Source organism: Bos indicus x Bos taurus, chromosome 10, assembly GCF_003369695.1.
Source record: "Bos indicus x Bos taurus breed Angus x Brahman F1 hybrid chromosome 10, Bos_hybrid_MaternalHap_v2.0, whole genome shotgun sequence".
NCBI lineage: Eukaryota > Metazoa > Chordata > Mammalia > Artiodactyla > Bovidae > Bos > Bos indicus x Bos taurus.
In genome coordinates this window covers 55,211,890-55,232,996 of record NC_040085.1, presented here as the reverse complement: position 1 = coordinate 55,232,996, position 21,107 = coordinate 55,211,890, and the positions used below count along the sequence as shown (strand labels likewise).

The 21,107-nt window shown below is 41.1% G+C and overlaps 1 protein-coding gene across 2 annotated transcripts in view; it reads right to left on the bottom strand.

The window, feature by feature from the left end:
• Positions 1-21,107, bottom strand: part of SHC4 (SHC adaptor protein 4) — a 136,906-nt gene that overhangs the window by 22,583 nt on the left and 93,216 nt on the right. For both annotated transcript variants that reach the window (XM_027554058.1, XM_027554057.1), the window contains exons 5-9: positions 19,498-19,551; positions 15,715-15,766; positions 6,187-6,310; positions 4,469-4,640; positions 2,386-2,446 (exon numbers count right to left, since the gene is read on the bottom strand). In XM_027554058.1, the coding sequence (XP_027409859.1) occupies positions 2,386-2,446; positions 4,469-4,640; positions 6,187-6,310; positions 15,715-15,766; positions 19,498-19,551 (463 nt within the window). The remainder of the gene's footprint in view (positions 1-2,385; positions 2,447-4,468; positions 4,641-6,186; positions 6,311-15,714; positions 15,767-19,497; positions 19,552-21,107) is intronic.

The window sequence follows — 21,107 nt, the reverse complement described above, 5'->3', positions numbered from 1 at the left end:
AGAAAGGCTGAGGATTTTCACTCAGTGAGTTCCCCTAGAAGCCAGGTGGCTGAGGTTAGAAGAGCATGCCATGACGACTACATAATGGAGAGAAGGGAGATGAGCTGGGAAGAGACATACTGGGGCAGGGAGAAACATTCTGGAGTTCCATAGGACTCTGTCCCAGATCCAAAACTCACCTCTGGCTCCCCCTGTACTCTCTCCCTGCAGTGATCATGGAAGTGGTCCTGGCACACTTAGCAATTTCAGTATTCATTTATACTTTCCTTTCCTTCCTGCTCCCTCTCCTGTTCCCTCTCTGGTCCCCCCTCACCCCCTCAGGTCTTGTTTGGTTGTCACTTCCATAAGAAGATCCTCTCTAGTCCTCCAGATTAAGTCAGGTTTCCCTGTTATTTGTTCCCGCAGTGTCCTGGGCTTTGAAATGCTCATCATACTTGTAAGCACTGGTTTAAGGTATGCCCTCTGGCTACACTGCAAACTTCCTGAAAGGCAATTGTGTTTCCACCCCCAGCACTAGCTCAATGCCTGACCCACAGAGGTCCTGATGATAACTGAGTGCATTATTGGATAAATGAAGAACACAGAATAAGATAAAATAGGACACGGAGCTATTTCAAAGTGAGCTTCAGTACAGGTAGAAAACGGATACAACAGTACAAAGCACATGTGGTAGGCTCCAAATCCAAGTTAGGAATTTCCAGAGTAAAGGAAAAAAGGAAAGAACAAAGGAATTGCAGCTCCTAGAGAACGCCCCACTCCAGTACTCTTGCCTGGAGAATCCCATGGATGGAGGAGCCTGGTAGGCTCCTGTCCATGGGGTCGCTAAGACTTGGGCAAGACTGAGCGACTTCACTGTCACTTTTCACTTTCATGCATTGGAGAAAGAAATGGCAACCCACTCCAGTATTCTTGCCTGGAGAATCCCAGGGACAGAGGAGCCTAGTGGGCTGCACTCTATGGGGTCGCACAGAGTCGGACGTGACTGAGGCAACTTAGCAGCAGCAGCAGCAGAGAACACAGGTTTAAAAATACATTTACACTTGATACTAATTTAATTTGCTTTTAGTCTTATTATTAAGAATGCATTCAGAATTTTAAGTAAGCTTAAAGAATGGCATGGAATTTTAATTTCAATCAGAAAGAACTATGTTTTAAAAAATTTAAAATACTACCCAAGTTAATAACTCCTATTATTTTGCAGGGTAGAGGAAAGTGATGATCCTAGTGGTACCAAAATCCTCATGTATCCCTGCTGCTGCTGCTGCTAAGTCGCTTCAGTCATGTCCGACTCTGTGCGACCCCATAGACGGCAGCCCAACAGGCTCCCCCGTCCCTGGGATTCTCCAGGCAAGAATACTGGAGTGGGTTGCCATTTCCTTCTCCAATGCCTGAAAGTGAAAAGTGAAAGTGAAGTCGCTCAGTCGTGTCTGACTCCTAGCGACCCCATGGACGGCAGCCCACCAGGCTCCTCCATCCATGGGATTCTCCAGGCAAGAGTACTGGAGTGGGGTGCCATTGCCTTCTCTGTATGTATCCCTACTCTATAAGAAATAATAAAATTAATGGATTACATTGAAAAATTCTATAAGAAATATGCAAATACCCAAGGAAGTAAGAGACTACCTTCTAGTTGGCAAGCTGCTGCTAATTTGACTCCCTAAGCGTAGTTATCCAGCTCTATCCCCCACTGCATTATTTATAATGTCCAGTTATCTTCTACTCTAGAGCTGCAAAACTTTCCTCCCCAAAGAAATACTTTTAACAATTTATAAGAATAAAATGACTAGCAGTAGAAAGGTTTAATGAAAATACATTTCCAAAGTAATAGTCTATATATGCCGTACAACCGTGTTGTGGCAGAGTTGTGCCCAACGCCAATTATCATGTGTAGTAATGAGACATTTAATGCCCTGGCAAGTATGGGGTGTATGAACTTCTAATTGGGACTCTCACATTTCAGATCTCTTTTTGTTCCCTTTGCCAAGCAGAAATAAAGCTTTTCTCTTAATCCTAATGGATCTGACAAGCATCAATTTTCATGTTAGCTTACTGTCTGATATTCTTTGAAGTGGAACTCCCTTGAGCTGTGAGTAGAGAAATCACCTTTCCGGTGAGAGAGCTTTCATGATATTCAAATCAGTGAAAGGCTCCATAAAGCAGAACCGTACTGTGGAAGAGTACACAGGAGCAAGCGAGAACCACAGCTTTCTCACTGACACACACGGCATCCTGAGCTGATTTTCAGAATGTGGGAAGGCTTCTCAGAGTGTTTGGTTATATACACCTGACTTTCCCATGAAATATTTAAGAGCAAGGGCCACACACGATCACATAACGTAAAAGGAATAAGAAGTGCAGCAGATAGGGAAGTGCAACTGTACCTACCTATAGCCCTGCTTTGTTCCAGACAGTTCTCATACATGCTGCTGCTCTTGGAGCTTCCAGGCTGTGCGAACAACAAATTGTGAAACATTTACAAACACAGTATAAGTCCATAAACTTGCAAAAGACACATAAAGCTCCCAGCAGAATTTAGTAGAAAACACCACTTTCTGACACAAGAAGTGAGATAAAGTGAGAAAAAGAAACTGATATTTTGAATGGGAAGTATAGCCTCCTTTCCCAGTGAATTGTTCGGGAGCTGCAGAGGTGGGTCTGATTAGGGTGTGGGGGGTCAGAACTGTAAGGTCTATACCCTGACGGTTATTGCTTCTGCTTGGGAGGTCACATTCCAGGACTCAATCCAAGCTTAGCCAGAAAGTGTGATTTCCAGGACACTTGTACAAACACTGGCCATTTAGCAAACTTCTATCTAACTGTGAGTTGGCAGATTGGAGCCCTACTCTAGTGAGGCGTATGCCAGACTCACTTTTCATCCTCGAAAAATCTCATGCTATCAAAGGCTTCGATTATCCATATACACATCTCTCTTCATTAACAGTATGGGATCCACCGACACCTTTAAGAAGGGCATTATCTATGCTTTAGGAAGATTAATCCATCAGTACCACGAAGGAGGGTTTAGAGGAATAAACCGGAGACAGAGAAGGGGCCTTCAGGGTAACCTGAGCAAATCTGGACCAGAAGTTAGAAAGATGCAATAGGAAAGATATAGGCTGAGTAGATTCAAGATATTTTCATGGTGGGTTCCTAGGTCTTGAAGACTGAGTTGATATATGGCCTAAAGTGTGAGAAAACAAAAAACTGTAGATTAGTGAAAGAATAGGAACGCCATTAATAAACTTGAGCACATCAGGAGAGGAATCTGGCTTGGAGTCAAGGTAAAATGTTGAGTTTAATCACAGCTGGAAAGGCAGGTATGGCTGAAGACAAAGAAGCTGGTGGAGTGTGTACACAGGTGGCATGTCAGAGGGAAAACCAGGGCCAAGGGCAGAGCATTGGAAAGGGAGTCCATGGCAGTAAAGCAGATGCTTGGTTTCATAGGGGTGAGCATGTAAGAAAACAAGATCAAAAAAAAGGTAAGATGCAACTTTCCTTGAAATGCATCAAAAATAAGCAGCATTTATGGATGACAGCTACATAGGATGACAGGGCAAATAGAGTAAAATTATAACTATAGAATCTAGGTGGTGAGTATTCATGTGTAATTCTTTCAACGTTTTCTATGTTTGAATATATTCATAATAAAATTTCATAAAACAAGAAAAAGAAAGAAAAGCAGCAACTAAAGATGCAGAATGAATGACACATGGAAATGTTTTAGAAGCTCACAGAAGAGGTCTAAAAAAAGAAGAGAAAGCCAACAAGTATCACATGCTACAGACAGATTCAAAATATTGAAGGAAATAGATTTAGCAATTAAACTGACAACAAACCAACCAAAAAACCACTGGAGAGCACTGTAAAAGAAATTTCTATCAAGCTGTCAAGCAGAGTTCAGATTTTGGAAGTGTAGTGTGGATGTGAATGCAGAAATACAGTGTTTTCTACAAGTTTGTGGATGAAAGGAAGATGACAGGGAGGTGGGACATTATTAGATGGGTTGGGGGAGTCCAAGTTTATCTGCAGACAGAAGATAAAGAACTGGTATACAGAGAAAAAAATAAAGATGGAAATACAGACTGATGGACAGAACAAGGGCACAGTGTTGGTGGGAGGGAATAGGGTCGGGAGCTCGGGGGAAGGATTAGCTGTGGAGACAGTAGCTAAGAGAACCAAGGAGGACATAAGAACACTTGGGAGACAGGGAAGGATGCAGTTGAGGATTACATGTTGGACCGTCCTAGTCTTTCCAGAGAAGTAAGATGTGAGGTCACCTGCTGAGGATGAGGTTGGGGGATGAGGAGTAAAAGTTACTTAGTACAGGCTCCGACAATGATTCATTCTCTGGCTCTGTATTGAGGAAGATGATATCTTCTGTAAACTAGCATTTGGAAATCCTCAAATTAAGCTCAGTGATAGGACAGGACTGTATTGTTAACTACAATAGCAATGAACTATTACTTACCAAATAGCACAGCTTTTCACACCGTATGGGGCAGTAAGCCATTTGCTCTGTGACTTGAACTTTGATCCGCACATCTGAAACACCACCTGCAGGCGGCTGCTTCCCCGGGATTTCATTATAATACTCATGATCTTCTCTCTCCTCAGCATGGCCATCCACAGGCACCTCCTCACTGTAAGGCAAAAAAGGATCCCCAAGAGGCTGGGTGGGAATTCATATGCTGTAGGGGATGCAGAGAGGTCAGAATCATGCAAATCACCCTGAAAAACTTTTCGTGCTTTAAGAGTATAGCTGTGCTTAAGTGATGTCAAACATCTGGAGAGAAGCAACCAGATGGCTGAATTGTTTAGCTTTCTGTAGACAATCAAAGTGCGGTAAGCCAACAAAAAATGCCATGGGTGATGTTTTCACATCCCCTCTCAGTGATAAAATATGTACATATACATTTATATATACTAACTTCCTGAATGTAAGTTGTTTTTGTCAATCGAATAAAAATACAAAGTTTTCCCTGAATTCTTCAGCCCACTTTCACTGTAGCATTTCGGAAATACTTTTGCTCAAAGAAAATTTAGATACTGAGCAGAGGGCCTGGCTCAGTTTACTATAAACCAAGATGAGAAAAAAAAAAATAAATAAAAGAGCTATGGCCAGCTATCTTGTCTGCACAAATCTTGGAGTATATGTGATTCATAAAGAAATATTAGAACCATATGTGGCAAGCGGGTAGATTCATGTAAACATGCATTGTTTTTAAGAAATAGAGCGAAAACACACACACACACACACACACACACACACACAAGAAAACAGATTTTTCTTCCAAACTGGAATTAGTCAAAGTTTCTTATGAGAAAAAAATAAATCAAGTCCATTTGGACTGAGTTGACTCCACTGACAACCCACAGCTTTGTTGGGTTCATTACACGTCAATGAAAAGACAGCACTAAAATGCAGGAGCCACCCTAGAAAAAAAGTCAACATCAAGCCTGCTGGTAGCCCCTCTTCTTTGCTGTGCTAAACCACCTCTGAGAGGAGATCTCCAAGTCTGGTGTTTGTTGATACACAAAATGATAAATTGGGGGGGGTTCCAGAAATGCATTTACAAGTGTCCAAGAATTTTATTTCTTGGGTATGAATTCTGCAAGCCAGGGACCTCAATGCATTCCACACGTGGTGGAGTCTGACAGGCCTGAAAGGGTTCAGCTTTCACTGCGGACTTTCTGTGCTGCAGACAGGGCAACCCGAGCCCTGGGTCACGTCGTGCTCTACCCCTTGGTCTGGGGCTGAGCTATCTGCACTACACACCAGCAAACAGGAGTTCCTGCTACACACATTTGATTCTTAGGATTTTGTTCTTTCTTAATTCTTTTAACTGATATGCAAGGGATCTGGGGTTGACACAAACCTGAGAAATTTCTTTTTGCTCATTTCATGACACTACCTAATTATTTCAGAGCTCTGTATAACATCAGAGAAACAGGGTCAACCCCTTCTCACTTTTAGTGTTTCCTCTAATTCTATTACAAAGCAAGAGGAAATATCTAGACAAATAAGAAAGGAAGAAGAGTAAAAATGTTACTATTAGTTTGTAAGGAAACTGTATCTATTGGTAAATAAGAAATTACTAATTTCACTAGTCCATTTTAAATGCCATACTAATTTTAAAACAAAACAAAGTATGGTTAAGTCAAATAATCAGAGAATTCCTGGCTGACCTTTCACAAGAAGTATTCAAAGAAGGATTTTTCAAATACTGTTTAAACCGGAGTTCGAAAGCCTGTCCTATGGTACTTATGACGTCCTGGGCCATTCCATTGCGGCATTCCAGTATGTGGCAGGCTGCAAGAGGACATACCAAAAAATTACAATAAATTTTCAGTAAGAGAAGATTTTATAAAGTTGAAATACTTCCAGAACATGAACTGGTAAATAAAAGGAAGTAGGTTTCCAAGTTTTCTGCAGCTCTGAAATCACATACCTCATATTTTATATGCATCAAAGAGAAGAAACACTCGCATTTTACAATGAAATACTTCAAAACACTTATAAATTCCAGTCTTAAGACAGGTATTTGGGGCTCACACTTTAATAAAAGCAGACTGATCTTGACTAACAATGTGATTCATGTTCCGTGTTGAGCTCTAGAATTCAATACAAAAGATGATTTTAGGGCAACAACCTGATAAGACGATGCCTGCTGCCGTCTTTGCATGGTACTCTACGATGACTGGAAACAAAATAACTTTCTAAATGCACCCCTCACAAATGGGGGGTGAGCGGCTGGTGAAGACAGGGGCTTTAGACTACCCTTTCCTCTAGCCATCCCTTTGCCCTGTCATTGCTACTCGAAATCACTGATGGTGTGGTAATCCCTGTCTTTGAAATCCTACTAAAGAACTATATCCAATAAGCAAATCAAGATTTCATGAAGACTGATATCATCAAAGGATATTAAAATTTTTATAGATACTTGCTCTAAAAAGCTGTTACTACAAAGGGCTAGCTATCACCAGCAAATTAAAGAATTAAATTGTGGAGGGGGCAGCTGACAGAACATCACAGGCGAATTAGCAAATCTGCTACTGCTAAGTAAAAACCAAAGCTTGTGTTCAGGGGACCATACATTAATCTCCCCATAACATGGAATGTCGGTTGCCTTGATGAGAGTATAGTATTGTGCTCAGGGCCTTAATATACGACTGAACTGAATTTCAGTTCAGTTTTCAGTTCAGTTTTAAGGATGGCTTAAAACCATAAAGATGACAAGATACGGTAATAAGTTTCATGAGAAGATTTTCAAAAATACATTGGTCTGTATAGCCTGAAGAATTGAGGAATGAGGGAAAAGTTTGATAATTGTTCAATATATACAAGAATGTTGTAAAAACTGTCAGCTATTTTCTGAGAACAGGAATGACTTAAGTAGGTACCTAGGGAATTAGATTAAATAAAAAGGAAGCTGTGAAACAGGACTGTGGGAACAATACTGGAACATTTTACTAAAAGGGATACATACCTGAGGAAAGGCGGATACCTATTGTGATGAAGGCATGTTTTTAGGCTCTGAGTAGTCTTGAGAAGGATTTTATATTTATTTAAAGTAAAATAAAATTCAATCAAGCCCTGGTGCCTCACATGGTAAAGAATCAGCCTGTAATGCAGGAGACCCAGGTTCAATCCCTGGGTCAGGAAGATCCCCTGAAGAAGGAAATGGCAACCCACTCCAGTATTCTTGCCTGGAGAATCCCATGGACAGCGGAGCCTAGCAGGCTACAGTCCATGGGGTCACAAAGAGTCAGACACAACTGAGCAACCAACACTTTCACAAAATTCATTCATGCCTAACTGGATTTGCAGAACCTATAACAGTAGGTTATGGTAGAACCTACAGTGGTTTCCTGGCTTTATATTGATAATCATCTCAAGGAATATCAGACAATTCTCATTTCAGAATTAGCTGGACATTTACTTAAGGAATTTATGTCTCTGAACTTCTGGAAGGGACATTTGTGTGTGTGTAGGCAAGGGATGGTATTACTAAATCAAACAATGCTAAGATGGCAAATCTCCAAAAGGGTTATTGATCACTTCTTGTAAGGTTGCCCCTTTCAAGAAGCAACCTGGATCTTGAAATAGACTTAGGAGCTCATTACAGCTTTGAAAACCCGATTAACAATGTCTATACATTAATAGCCTTCTTACCAAAGGAAAATGTTTGGTCTGTTTTCAGATTGCCATTGTATATTGCCCCCTTCTTTTCTCCACACTAGCGTCACGCAGTGACTAGTACACTGCAGCTGTTTTAAAAGTATGTATTGAATGAATTAATATTGATTTCTCTGAATCACACCCATAACTGCTGTGAGAAATCATCTTCAGTTCTATGAAGTGAGACTGGCAGTGAGCCCCTATCACGGGGAAGGTTTCATGACCACTGAGTGGTACAAATGACCGCTTGGGTCATTTGTGGAAATGGTCTCCTCCTTCCTGGTTAGGTTTCACATCCTTAAACCTATAAAGTGCCCTTGGACATGTGTCCTTTGGTTAAGCCCAAAAATAGTTGTGTTGCACTGTGGTTAAAAAAAGGTAACTCACTTGAATTATTTTTTTCATCTCATAAATTCCTGGTCCAATTAAAAATGAAGTCAAGGCCAGAAATAAAACCAATATTGTAAAGCAATCATCAACAATTAAAAACAAATATTAAAAAAAATCAAAATGGAAAAATTTATGTAATTTTACTTTCTCTTAGGATAAACAAGATGTCTTGAGATAAAGATGGAAAAGATAGTGGGAGAGGTGTGAAATTCAACCGTAAATAAATAGATAAATAAGAAAAACCAAAGTTTATCTCCCATGAGAGGGATGAGAAAACGACAGTGGCTGAAAGAACTCTGTGATAAGATGCAGGCTAATTATACCACGGTCTATGTGAATAAGGTATGCTACACCCAGGCCCTCACCTGCCAAGACAGGGCATTGCATGATCTCTGAAGTCCCTTCCTGCTTTACAGAAATCCTGTCCTCCCTTGATTATAGTACTTTAAACTCTCCGAGGAACAGGGCAAGGCATGTGGGCATACAGAAATGAATGAATGACCCAAACCCACCAACTGTCCTCTACCGCTTCTCATGTACTACCAAAACGTTTTATTTCTCCCAACTTTTCTGATTCTGATACTTGAGGCTTTGGTCCTTTTCCTGGGCTGATGCTTACCAACACGAATTTTTACTCTCCTTTGGATAACAGTGTTACTGTCATATTACTTTTTAAAGATTAAACAGAAAGAGAAGAAAAAACAGTGGCGCCTATCTCCAGGAAAGGAACAGCTGGACACGATGCCTGACCCTGTGCAAGTTCTTGGTGCAGCCTCGCCACTTTCGGGAGCACACACATTTTGATGGTGCTTTTGTTGCCACTTATATGCTGCTCTGTGAAAATGCTCTTTGTTCTTTTTTAGGTTGGTCATGACCTAGACAGGAATGGGTTTTGAATCACATACAAATATGCCCAATTCACATTGCTGGACCCATCTCCGAAAACTCAGATAAGCACCAGCTTGGTCAAGAATTTCTCAATCTTTAGCTAATGAGAAGGAAGAAAAACAAGCATATAGAAAATCCCAATTCTCCCAAAAACAATTTGACTTTCCAGTGATGCGGGGGGCCTGAGCTTTGACCTCCATGTCTGAATTAAACACAGACTTGGGTTTTTTTCATTGTGAAATGAAAAGAATAATCTGTCTGTAAACAGACCTACAATTCTATTCTTGAGTATCAGGTACTCTATTAAGTGGGATGTAAAAGAATCTTGGATTCATATTCTTCTTTTTCATTTGGTTTCCTAACTGCATAGTCATGGACAAGAGGCTAGAACAATTCTTAGAGAATAACAGACCCTTCTTTAATGCTTTATGCTTAAATAGACCAGTTTTGCTTTTGTTGTTCATAAGGCAATGGCACCCCACTCCAGTACTCTTGCCTGGAAAATCCCATGGGCAGAGGAGCCTGGTGGGCTGCCGTCCATGGGGTCGCGAAGAGTCGGACACGACTGGGCGACTTCACTTTCACTTTTCACTTTCAGGCATTGGAGAAGGAAATGGCAACCCACTCCAGTGTTCTTGCCTGGAGAATCCCAGGGACGGGGGAGCCTGGTGGGCTGCCGTCTATGGGGTCGCGCAGAGTCGGACACGACGGAAGCGACTTAGCAGCAGCAGCAGCAGAAATTCAAAAGTGCAGCTTCTCAGATCACCCACCAGATGGTGCTATGGGACTGAAGCATAGAGTCTACCAGCCCTTAGGAAGAAATCAGTCTGAAGCAACTAGCCAGCTGTCAGACCACAGTTTATCAATGTCACCAGGACAGTAGCACATATATTTTAGAGCCATAAACATAAACATACATAATTGGGCTCATTTAAATTGGTTTTACAGGGTTCTTTTTGTATTTTTGTTTTGTTTTTTGCTTTCTTTATATAGAGTCAGGACCAGGACATGCCTATATCCAGGTAGTCCAGGTAAACCAGGACCTCTTCACAGACTAGATTCAGAGAAAATATTCAACCTGTCCTGCACCGCACACATTTAAAGTAAGAAGTGAAGCGATTCTTCATTTACAGCAATTACAGGGATAAGCTGTATTGGTCACTAGGTAAACTCAAAACACTCTTACTTAATAACATTAATTGCCGCATGGTAGAACAGCCTATGGATTCATTTAAATAATTTGCTATCAGACTCTTTGTGCCCCTATGGACTGCAGCCCGCCAGACTCCTCTGTCCATGAGATTCTACAGGCAAGAATACTGGAAGGTTACTATGCCTTCTTCCAGGGGATCTTCTGGACGCAGAGATTGAACTCACATCTCCTGCATCTCCGACACTGCAGGCAGATTCTTTACTGTTGAGCCACCAGTGACCTTTATCGCTTAATCTTTGTACATGTCTCATTTCCTTAGAAGTGAAATTGCTGATTCAAAACTGTTTACACAGGCTTCACTAATGGCTCAGTAGTAAAGAATCTGCTTTCCAATGCAGGAGACACCGGTTCAATCCCTGATCGGGAAAGATCCCACATGCTGCGGAGCAACTAAGCCTGTGCCCCACAACTACTGAGCCTGCACTCTAGAGCCAGGGAGCCACATGCTGAGGGCACACGCTGCAAATGCTGAAGTCCGAGCACGCTGGAGCCCGCACTCAGCAACGAGATGCCTCCACAAGGAGCAGCCTGAGTAGCCTCAGCTCGAGGCAACTAGAGAAGAGCCTGCATGCAGCAACAAAGACCTAGCACAGCCAGAAATAAACAGTTATTTTTTGAAAGAGTTTACACTTTTTAAAGTTTTGATGCAAATTTTCAGTATGCTTTCTGAAACATTTGGATCTACACTCCTACCAGATGTGTTCAGGAGATACTACAACTCCAAATCACATTTTACCTTTTTATAAAAGACAAATATGATATCTATTTATAATTTGTGTTTCTTTGCTTGCTAGTAAGTTTTCTGGTTTTCTTTTATGTTTCTTGGTGCCCGGTAATCTTCTTTGTGTGTGCTCCAGACCTGAAGTTGGTCCAGGTGCTTACTGGCTGGGTGAGTTTAGTAAAACTACCTTTTCAATCCCAGAGCTTGCTTCTTTAAAAAAGCAGTAACATTAATATCTACTTCATAGGACTGTTGTGAGGATGAAAGGAGACCATGCAGAAAGTATTCCTGACAATGCCTGGCATGTGGTGAGCACAAAATATACAATAACTTTTTTTTGTTCTTCTTTCTCCATTGGATTGTTTTTCCTATTTGTAAAAATGCCTGTTTTTTCACTGGCAAGCCACTTCAAATCACTCAGGACAATAATAATAATAATGGCTATCGTTTATTGCATACTTATAATGAGCCAGGCATTGAGATACATGCATTAAATACAATATCTCATTAAGTCCTCGAGATCACCCGATTTCTATTTCTTTATCTAAATAGCTTTATCTAAATTTCTTTATCTAAAGAGCTCCCAAGAACTATTACTTCACAATTTTGTCCAGACTGTCCCTTCTACCGCCCATGTAGTTTAGAGCATCAGCCCTGCCCAGGACCAGTGAGATGTCCTCTAAACTGAACTCCACAATTCCGGACCACTTTCCTGCCCTCAAAGAAAAGTTATCATTTTATAATTTTAGTAAAATGGCAGAAACCAGAATAATTCTTTATAAAGCTCAAAATCTTCAACAGCCCCCAGTAACCTTCTGGCTGGCATTCTAAGCCTTGACAGTCTGTTTCTTCCCTTTCAGCCATGGCTCCTCTACTACTCTTAGCTTTCTTGGCAGCCCACCTTTACCCACTGCCCAAACCCACAGCCCTAAGCTCTCATTCCACTTGTGCCTTTATACACTTACTGTACAAAGCCTACCTGAGCACCTGGCAGGCTCCAGGCACTGTTCCCATGCTCCCCTCTTCTGCACACTGAACAGGCTCTGTTTCTCTCCCCCATGATGATGAACCCATGGTGGCCAGTCATTATTTTTCTTCTACAATGATTACCTCAGCCTCTGGTGTATTAGTATGTGATTAATAATTATTTGTGGACTCAAGAGCTATGTCAGTACCTCTGTGCAGAAATTAAAGTCCAGAGGCACAGGTGAGGGGAAAAGATTTAACACTTGAGGGCTGTGCAAACAGTGGGGATGCTGAAAACAGAATGGCTTCTCGCAGAGAAGGTACACAAGAGAAGGGGCCGGGGCCAAGAAAAGGAGCAGAACGTCATGAGGAGATACTGTTTTGCCCAAGAAAATCACATTATGTTTCTAAGTCATCTAGCTATCAGACGGACCTATTTTCTGAAGAAGACAGAACAGGAAAGGAAATGGTGCTTTCTCAGTATTATCTGTTACTCCTCTCAACAATGTTAGCAAGTAGATGTTATTACTACCTAGGAGGGTAGGCTGAGGGGAGGGGAGGAAGGTTCAAGAGGGAGGTAATGTATGTATAATTATGGCTGATGTGCTGTTGCACAGCACAAACCAACACAACATTGTAAAGCTATTTTCCCCCAATTAAAAATAATTCTTTTATAAAAAAGAAAGAAAGAAACTGAAGTTTAGGATGTGAAACAACTTGGCTGAGGACTACAGTGTGATGGGGGAAGAATTATGATTCCTGTCCAGCCTGTCTGACTCCAGCATCTTTCTTATTTCTTATACCTGGGCTGGGACTAAAGAAAGAAAACACTGAAACCTCTATATGAAGAGTTTCTGAGTCCATTCTCTTCTTACTCTGAAATCCATCCATGAGCTCAGTCAACAGTTCTCATAAAAGCCTTTGCAGAATCCTCGAGCCAGGATCCCCCTGAATTCCTTCTAGCAGCTCGGCTCCGATGAACTACTCAGGTACCAGATTTCAAAGTGAATGAGTTGCATCGTATTCTCTCTGCTTTATTTCACTTAAGCAAGCGAGGAGATCAGCAAGCATGTGGATCCTGCCAAGCCATTACCCTCAGTAACAAGCATAATCTTTGAACCCCTTCTGCTGAACAGCAAGGACATGCCTGAGATATTCAGTGACTGATGGCAAAATTACTAAATATCTAGAGTTCTTGATCTATTTGTTCTTCCTTTCACCCTGTCCTTTTCAGGTTGAAAGAAAGGGATTTGTTGTTCAGAGACCTTCCCCAAAATAGCCTACTTCCATTCTTTAGAGAGGGCTTCAGTGGTGGTTCAGTGGTAAAGAATCCACCTGCCAATGCAGGAGACGCAGGTTCAATCCCTGGGTTGGGAAGATCCCCTGGAGAAAGGAATGACAACCCACTCCAGTAGTCTTGCCTGGGAAATCCCATGGACAGAGGAGCCTAGTGAGCTAAATCCATGGGGTCACAAAGAGTTGGACACAACTTAGTGACTAAACAACAACAACTTCAGGGAAGCTCAGGCTTGATTAAAAGAGGTTGCTCTTCTGGTATCCTTTGTTATGTTCTATTCCTACTCCCCTTCCTTCACTAGTTCCTGTCTCTCCCATCTACTGTTTGAGCAATATCCATTCTTTATTATGTAGTTTAGAGTCTATTTTAAAGGAGTATTGCATAGTATTTATAGCCCGTTTCGATTTCATCGAGTCATGCTGTCTTGGGCCACATTTACTGAGCATCTACGCTGTGCCGGGTACTGTGCCAGCAGGTGGTCCTCACAATTTCATTTTTGACGATCATGATAGTTTAAAAATGGACCTGCCCCCTCCCTGAATCCATCCACTGCACCCTGCTGCCAAATGGATCTTCCTAAATACCTGCTTCGTGAACTGCTTTTTCCACCCATCTGCTCATAAGATTGTCTCTACTTATTAGCTCTCTCCTATCTGCCGTCTAGATGTCCTTTTTTGACTTTTTTCCCCCTTCATGCACAATCTGCACCCTATTGAGTGTGTTTATTCACCTGCTCCCCAGTATTTGTTGTTGTTGTTTAGTTGCTAAGCCGTGTCCAACTCTTTTGTGACTCCATGGACTGTAGCCTGCCAACCTCTGTCCATGGGATTTCCCAGGCAAGAATACTGAAGTATTGGGAGTAGATTGCCATTTCCTTCTCCAAGCCATCTTCCCAGGGATTGAACCCGCATTTCTTGCTTTGGCAGGCAGATTTTTTACCACTGAGCCACCAGCGTGCTCCCCAGAACAGCACATGCATTTTTGCCTCATGTTTTTATAGCTCTTTGAATTTCCAAATTCCACTCCATATATACTTGATGAATGTTTGGGGGCAAACTCCACCCTGAGGTGATAAAGGGTACTGCTCAACTAATAGGCTCTAGGAAGGGAGGCAACCTAACACTCGTCCCTAAAATGAGTCTGAATATCCCAGAGTCAGGGATGAGAAGCAACACTCAGCATGTCTGTCTACAGAGGCCCAATGGCCTAACTTCAGGCCCTGGACACAAAATGTGGCTGGCAGGTGAGTTTCTTAGGCAATCTTACTAAATTCTGGGATGAGACAACTCATCAACTCACTCTTCCACTCACTCTGTCATTCAACAAAAATAGTTACTGATCATCACCACCTGCAAGGCATTGTGATGAGTGCTTGGGAAACAACAGTAAGGGAAACAAGTTCCTGCCCTCCAGTAGCTTTTAGCAGAAAGGACAGACACTAAACACACAAACAAGTGAGTAACTAAAATAATAAAAATGTAGGATAAGTGTCAGTAGAAAGAGAAACAAAGTACTATAACCCAGCAGAGTGGCATAAACTACTGGAGACGGTAGATGCTATCAGTCAAAGAAGGTCTTTTTGAAGAAGAGACATTAAAACTGAGATCTAAAAGATGAGAAAAAGCCAGACACTCAGAGTGGCATGCCAGGCTCTTGAACAGCAAGGCACAGGCTTAACACCTATAAACACACACATGCACACACTTGCCAAGGCAACTACAGGCCCATGACCTCACTGATTTGGGTCTTGTGTGCAATTCATTTGTCCACTGGGGATGTGGCAGCCAGCCCATCTATCCTTACTGAAACAGCTTCCCTTTTGTTTATGCAAATAGATGATAAGACTTTTGGTTGAAGGGATTGAAATCTCACCTATAATTTTTTCTCCTTTGCTCTGCTGGCAGGGCTATTTATTTCAAACACATATTTACATAATATTTCTAGACTCCCAATACACTCTAGCAATACTCATCACTTTACATATTGAAAATAATTGCTTGTTACTTTCAAAAGTTGGTATATACCAACTCTTAGGAAAATCTAGAAGTTGCTTTCCATACCTCGTTGATTAACTGGATCTTTAGCTACGTAGGCAACATAGTCTGTAGTATCCTATAAAAAAGGGAAAATGATTGCATTTAAAACGAACGGATTGTACTAGTGAAAAATAAAAGAGTACATTTAGGGTATGATATTCAGGCAAAGACTGATACTAAGGTTTCTGTTTAAAGAACAAAGGATAGCATCCGAGAAGGAAACATAACCAAATACATAATATATACTTAGCAATTGTAGAGTCTACCTTCTCTGCCCCTTGGGGAGAGAATCTGAAGATTAAAAATGTAGAGGCAGACAATATCACTAAGAATAAAAGAGAATGTAGGCAGGGACTGTGTAAGGACAAATATTCTTTTAAAATGGTTAGGGACCATTGCTCTCCTGTGTTGAAAGTTGAAATACCAGGGGTTATGTAATCACAAAGTTTATGTCATAAACTAGGATGTTACAGCATGATTTCCCAGTTGTCCAAACAGATACCATGTAGATCAGAAAATAAGCTGATTAAAGAGACATGGTTTTGTGGTGGTTAGCTTGCTTTTATGCAGCGCAACTTAAGGAATAATATAGTAAAAATAAAAGGCATTTATTTGATCAATATATAGAAAGAAGAGATCATTTTTGAAATAGAGAACCCACAAAAATCCTAAGGAATTCCAAAAGATGCGCTTCAAACTAGTGGTAACCAGAGCAGGAGAGAACACAGGGGAGGGGGAGAGGAGGTACAAATTCTAGGGTTTAAATAGGCTTAAGGATGTATTGTATAACATAGGGAATACAGCCAATATTTTATAATAACTGTAAATGAAATTTACCTTTAATAATTGTATAAAAATAAAAACAGTTAAAAAGAAGATATAACAGCACCATTTCAACTTATGTTTAAAAAAGAGAGATGTGCTGCTGGCTTTGTAAAAACAAACAAAAAGCTACTTGGTAATTTTGACTTTTATTGAAAACGGTATGCTGATGAATGATAAGATTTTAATAATTAAAGATGCTTTTTGTTATCTCAGTTCTCAGAAAAAAATACACAGAATGCCATTTGCAGATTAGAAGTATGACTCTCTAGAGGGAAGATGAAATCAACCAGCAGGAAATAAAAGTCTATGTTTGTAATACCCTCAAGGACAATCACTTAATAACCCACAGTGAATCATACAGGAAACGGATCTCAGGGTCAGTATAACTTGCCTTCAGTTATTTTGAAAAATAACACATACCTAAGTAAATCTCTCTTATACAAAAAGACAAAAGATTTGAAATATCTTATATATAAATAAGGTTGTGCCAATGAGCTTTATATTATATAAATTTAAAAGCAAAGACACAATTGTGGGGGCTTGGCTGCTCATTTTAAAGTTGAAGAGGTGGTATGATGCTTGCAATGTTGTCTGCTGTCTTAGTGGATGGGAAAGAGGTCTCAAGAATGCATTGTGAGCATGAGAAAATTAAATACACTTCTTATATTTCCAGGCCTCAGTTTCCTCATGTTCAAAAGAATCTCTTAAAATTCCATAACTGTAAATATTTGGGAGAATTTAAAGAGTGTTAAAAGCACAAACAATGGGAGGAAATATAAGAAGTATATTTCATTTTCTCATACTCATAATGCATTCTTGAGATGGAGAAAGTATATACAGATACAAAAGCATCACCCAGAACTGTCTTCAGGGCTGACTGAAGGGAGACAAGTAAATTGTTTTTGAGAAGGGAATAAAAGTGAGGGCGAGCAAGGTCAAGAGGTGAGAAGGAACACTCAGTATTTTTGAAACTTTGGAGGGAATCTGCTAGGAAGAAGGTACCACATTAGGTCATGGAGACTTTTAGCTTCCAAACCCTTGGACTCAATTAGCCGTGAAGCTGTATATTATCTCAGACACTGTCCTAAGAGGGTATAGACATGTATTAGCAATATTGGTGACAGTTATCTCTTATCACTCTGTGCCAGGCACTATGCTAGCAGTTTACATGCACCATTTCACTTAATTCTCACAACACTTTGAGGCAAGGGGGATCGTTTCCCATTTTACAGAAGAGGGCCCTGAAACTTAAGAGAGTGTAAGTAACTCAAGTCTACTTGACTCCAGAGCCTGGCACTCCACCATTTTGCCTTCCTGACCTGAGGGTAAAGCTTCACTTGGGGGAACCTCTAATGCCAAGGCTCTGGTCACCCATTTTCTATGTAAAATCAGCAGATTTTCTCTCCACCTGTAGAAAACACAGAGGTGCCACTCAATTCAGTAGGTACAAACTTTCCCACAGTAGCTACAAATTCTTTACTATCTTTGGTAGCGGCAATGCTTTGGCTGGTTTAAAGAACTAAAGGCACATGAAGACAGTCTAAAAAGAATCAGGATTCTGGAGAACTATGATAGACACCGTGCAGGGCATGTCTAGGGTAAATGAGGATTTTCATACCAATTTTTAAATGATAGCGACATTTAAAACTTGAAAAGGGAAATTTAAGGCAAACGGCAATAATTATTCTTCCCACTGCTCTTACAGAACTCATTACTTTACAGTGCTTTACAAAAGTGTTCAAGTTCCTTCGTGGATGGTCGAGTCATAGAGGGTTAGGAAGAGAAGTGACAGTTCTGGAAGTTGATGCTCTCTGCTACCAAACATATCCCTTGGTGTCGATGTTGAGGTCAGATTATAAGGTTGGATGGCGGGTGGATAGAGAGGAGCTGGGGATAGTTATAAGCAGATTTTTGACTGGGTGTAAGATCAGGAGAAGGCAGTGGCACCCCACTCCAGTACCCTTGCCTGGAAAATTCCATGGATGGAGGAGCCTGGTGGGCTGCAGTCCATGGGGTCGCTAAGAGTCGGACACAATTGAGAGACTTCACTTTGACTTTTCACTTTCATGCATTGGAGAAGGAAATGGCAACCCACTCCAGTGTTCTTGCCTGGAGAATCCCAGGGATGGGGGAGCCTGGTGGGCTGCCGTCTATGGGGTCGCACAGAGTCAGATACGACTGAAGCGACTTAGCAGCAGCAGCAAGATCAGGTAAAATCCCTGCACATTTGTAGGTACAAGAAAAATGTCATAATGTCACAGAGAAGCAAAATCCTTCTCTTGCTCCCTCGGTTTAAACAGATGTGTTTCTTGGTCGGTCACAGGCTTCCTCGCTTCAATGCCCATCTCCTTTTGCTCTGATCTAGAAATGATGTAGTTGGAGGTCCAGGAATGACCCTCTACTCTGCAGAGAATGCTTGGAGGGAAAGCACCGACTCAGACCTGCACAATTCATGACAATTGAGCATCACGTGGCCTCTTGGTTGAAACAATAGGTTTCTCTCCCCAGCTCAACATTCCCTGCATGAGTTTCTGAAAACTTAGTTGCTCATTTTGGATTAGATTAGTTGCCTTGGCTGCTGGCCAGAATGGCAAATAGGCTTCCCCTCATGTGCCAAACCCAACTGATTGGGAGGATCTGCCAGGAACTCTATGTTGAAAAATTCTGAGGGAGGACCATCGACAGATGTATAACATACTTGTTTTTTATGAATTTGATGTTATCTACAAGAAGCTTCTCAGATGATAACTCCATGGCTAGTAACACAATGGAGTATTATTAGTTTATCCACTAATCCAAGTATTTACAAAATCAGTGACAGGAAATCTTTTGTCAGAACCAAATTTTTCACTGCCTGCTACATATAGCTATTCACGAACCGTAAAAAGATATTTGGAAAAGACAGGTAGTGGCTAACATACTTTACATAGAAATTTATTTTAACTCTTATAAAAAAAAGAACTTTAATGAATTCATACTTACCGGATCCCCTCCAGAAGCAAAAGAAATAGACTGCATATGATGATTTGCAATAATCTGGAAAACACAAATTAAACACATATGATGCTATAAACTAATTATTCCTAGTTATATACCATCTAACAGTAATGTGCATACATTTGTTTGTTTTGATTTTGCCTGCTTAACATCCCTTTGGAAACCACTCCATCCAAGTTCTATAAAAATCTTATTTAGATCAGGAGGTTCATGTGGGTTTGATCTTACTGCATCTTACTGCCCCCGCCCATTGAAGCTGGACAAATGATCCAGGCCTAGCCAATCAGAAAACACCATCCATCTAGATACAGCAAAGACAATCAACATCTCTGAGGAAGAAATAAGGAGAACAGTAGGAGAAAATGCATCTCTCCCTGTCATTTAATATCTTAGTACAAGCCCAAAGCTTCTAGGAGTCATCTTTTGCTGTCATGAGGGAAAAGTCTGCTAGAAAATTATTTTTCTATGGAGAAAAATCAAAGCTGAGAGTCAAAAACAGTAAAAAGGCAGGAGGTAACAATTGTTTCATCACTTCAACCAATACATTTCCCCCCTCCCTTTATTTTTTTATGTATTTTTTCTAGTTTATTTATTTATTTTTATATAAGTTACTTTGACTTGAGTTTCAGTCATTTGCCACCATTCTTCAGATCAGATCAGCCGCTCAGTCATGTCCGACTCTTTGCAACCCCATGAATCACAGCATGCCAGGCCTCCCTGTCCATCACCAACTCCCGGAGTTCACTGAGACTCACGTCCATCGAGTCAGTGATGCCATCCAGCTATCTCATCCTCTGTCGTCTCCTTCTCCTCCTGCCCCCAATCCCTCCCAGCATCAGAGTCTTTTCCAATGAGTCAACTCTTCGCACGAGGTGGCCAAAGCACTGGAGTTTCAGCTTTAGCATCATTCCTTCCAAAGAAATCCCAGGGCTGATCTCCTTCAGAATGGACTGGTTGGATCTCCTTGCAGTCCAAGGGACTCTCAAGAGTCTTCTCCAACACCACAGTTCAAAAACTTCAATTCTTCGGCGCTCAGCCTTCTTCACAGTCCAACTCTCACATCCATACATGACCACGGGAAAAACCATAGCCTTGACTAGACGGACCTTTGTTGGCAAAGTAATGTCTCTGCTTTTGAATATGCTATCTAGGTTGGTCATAACTTTCCTTCCAAGGAGTAAGTGTCTTTTAATTTCATGGCTGCAGTCACCATCTGCAGTGATTTTGGAGCCCAGAAAAATAAAGTCTGACACTGTTTCCACTGTTTCCCCATCTATTTCCCATGAAGTGGTGGGACCAGATGCCATGATCGTCGTTTTCTGAATGTTGAGCTTTAAGCCAACTTTTCCACTCTCCACTTTCACTTTCATCACGAGGCTTTTTAGTTCCTCTTCACTTTCTGCCATAAGAGTGGTGTAATCTGCATATCTGAGGTTATTGATATTTCTCCCAGCAATCTTGATTCCAGCTTGTGTTTCTTCCAGTCCAGCGTTGCTCAAGATGTACTCTGCATATAAATTAAATAAACAGGGTGACAATATACAGCCTTGACGAACTCTTTTTCCTATTTGGAACCAGTCTGTTGTTCCGTGCCC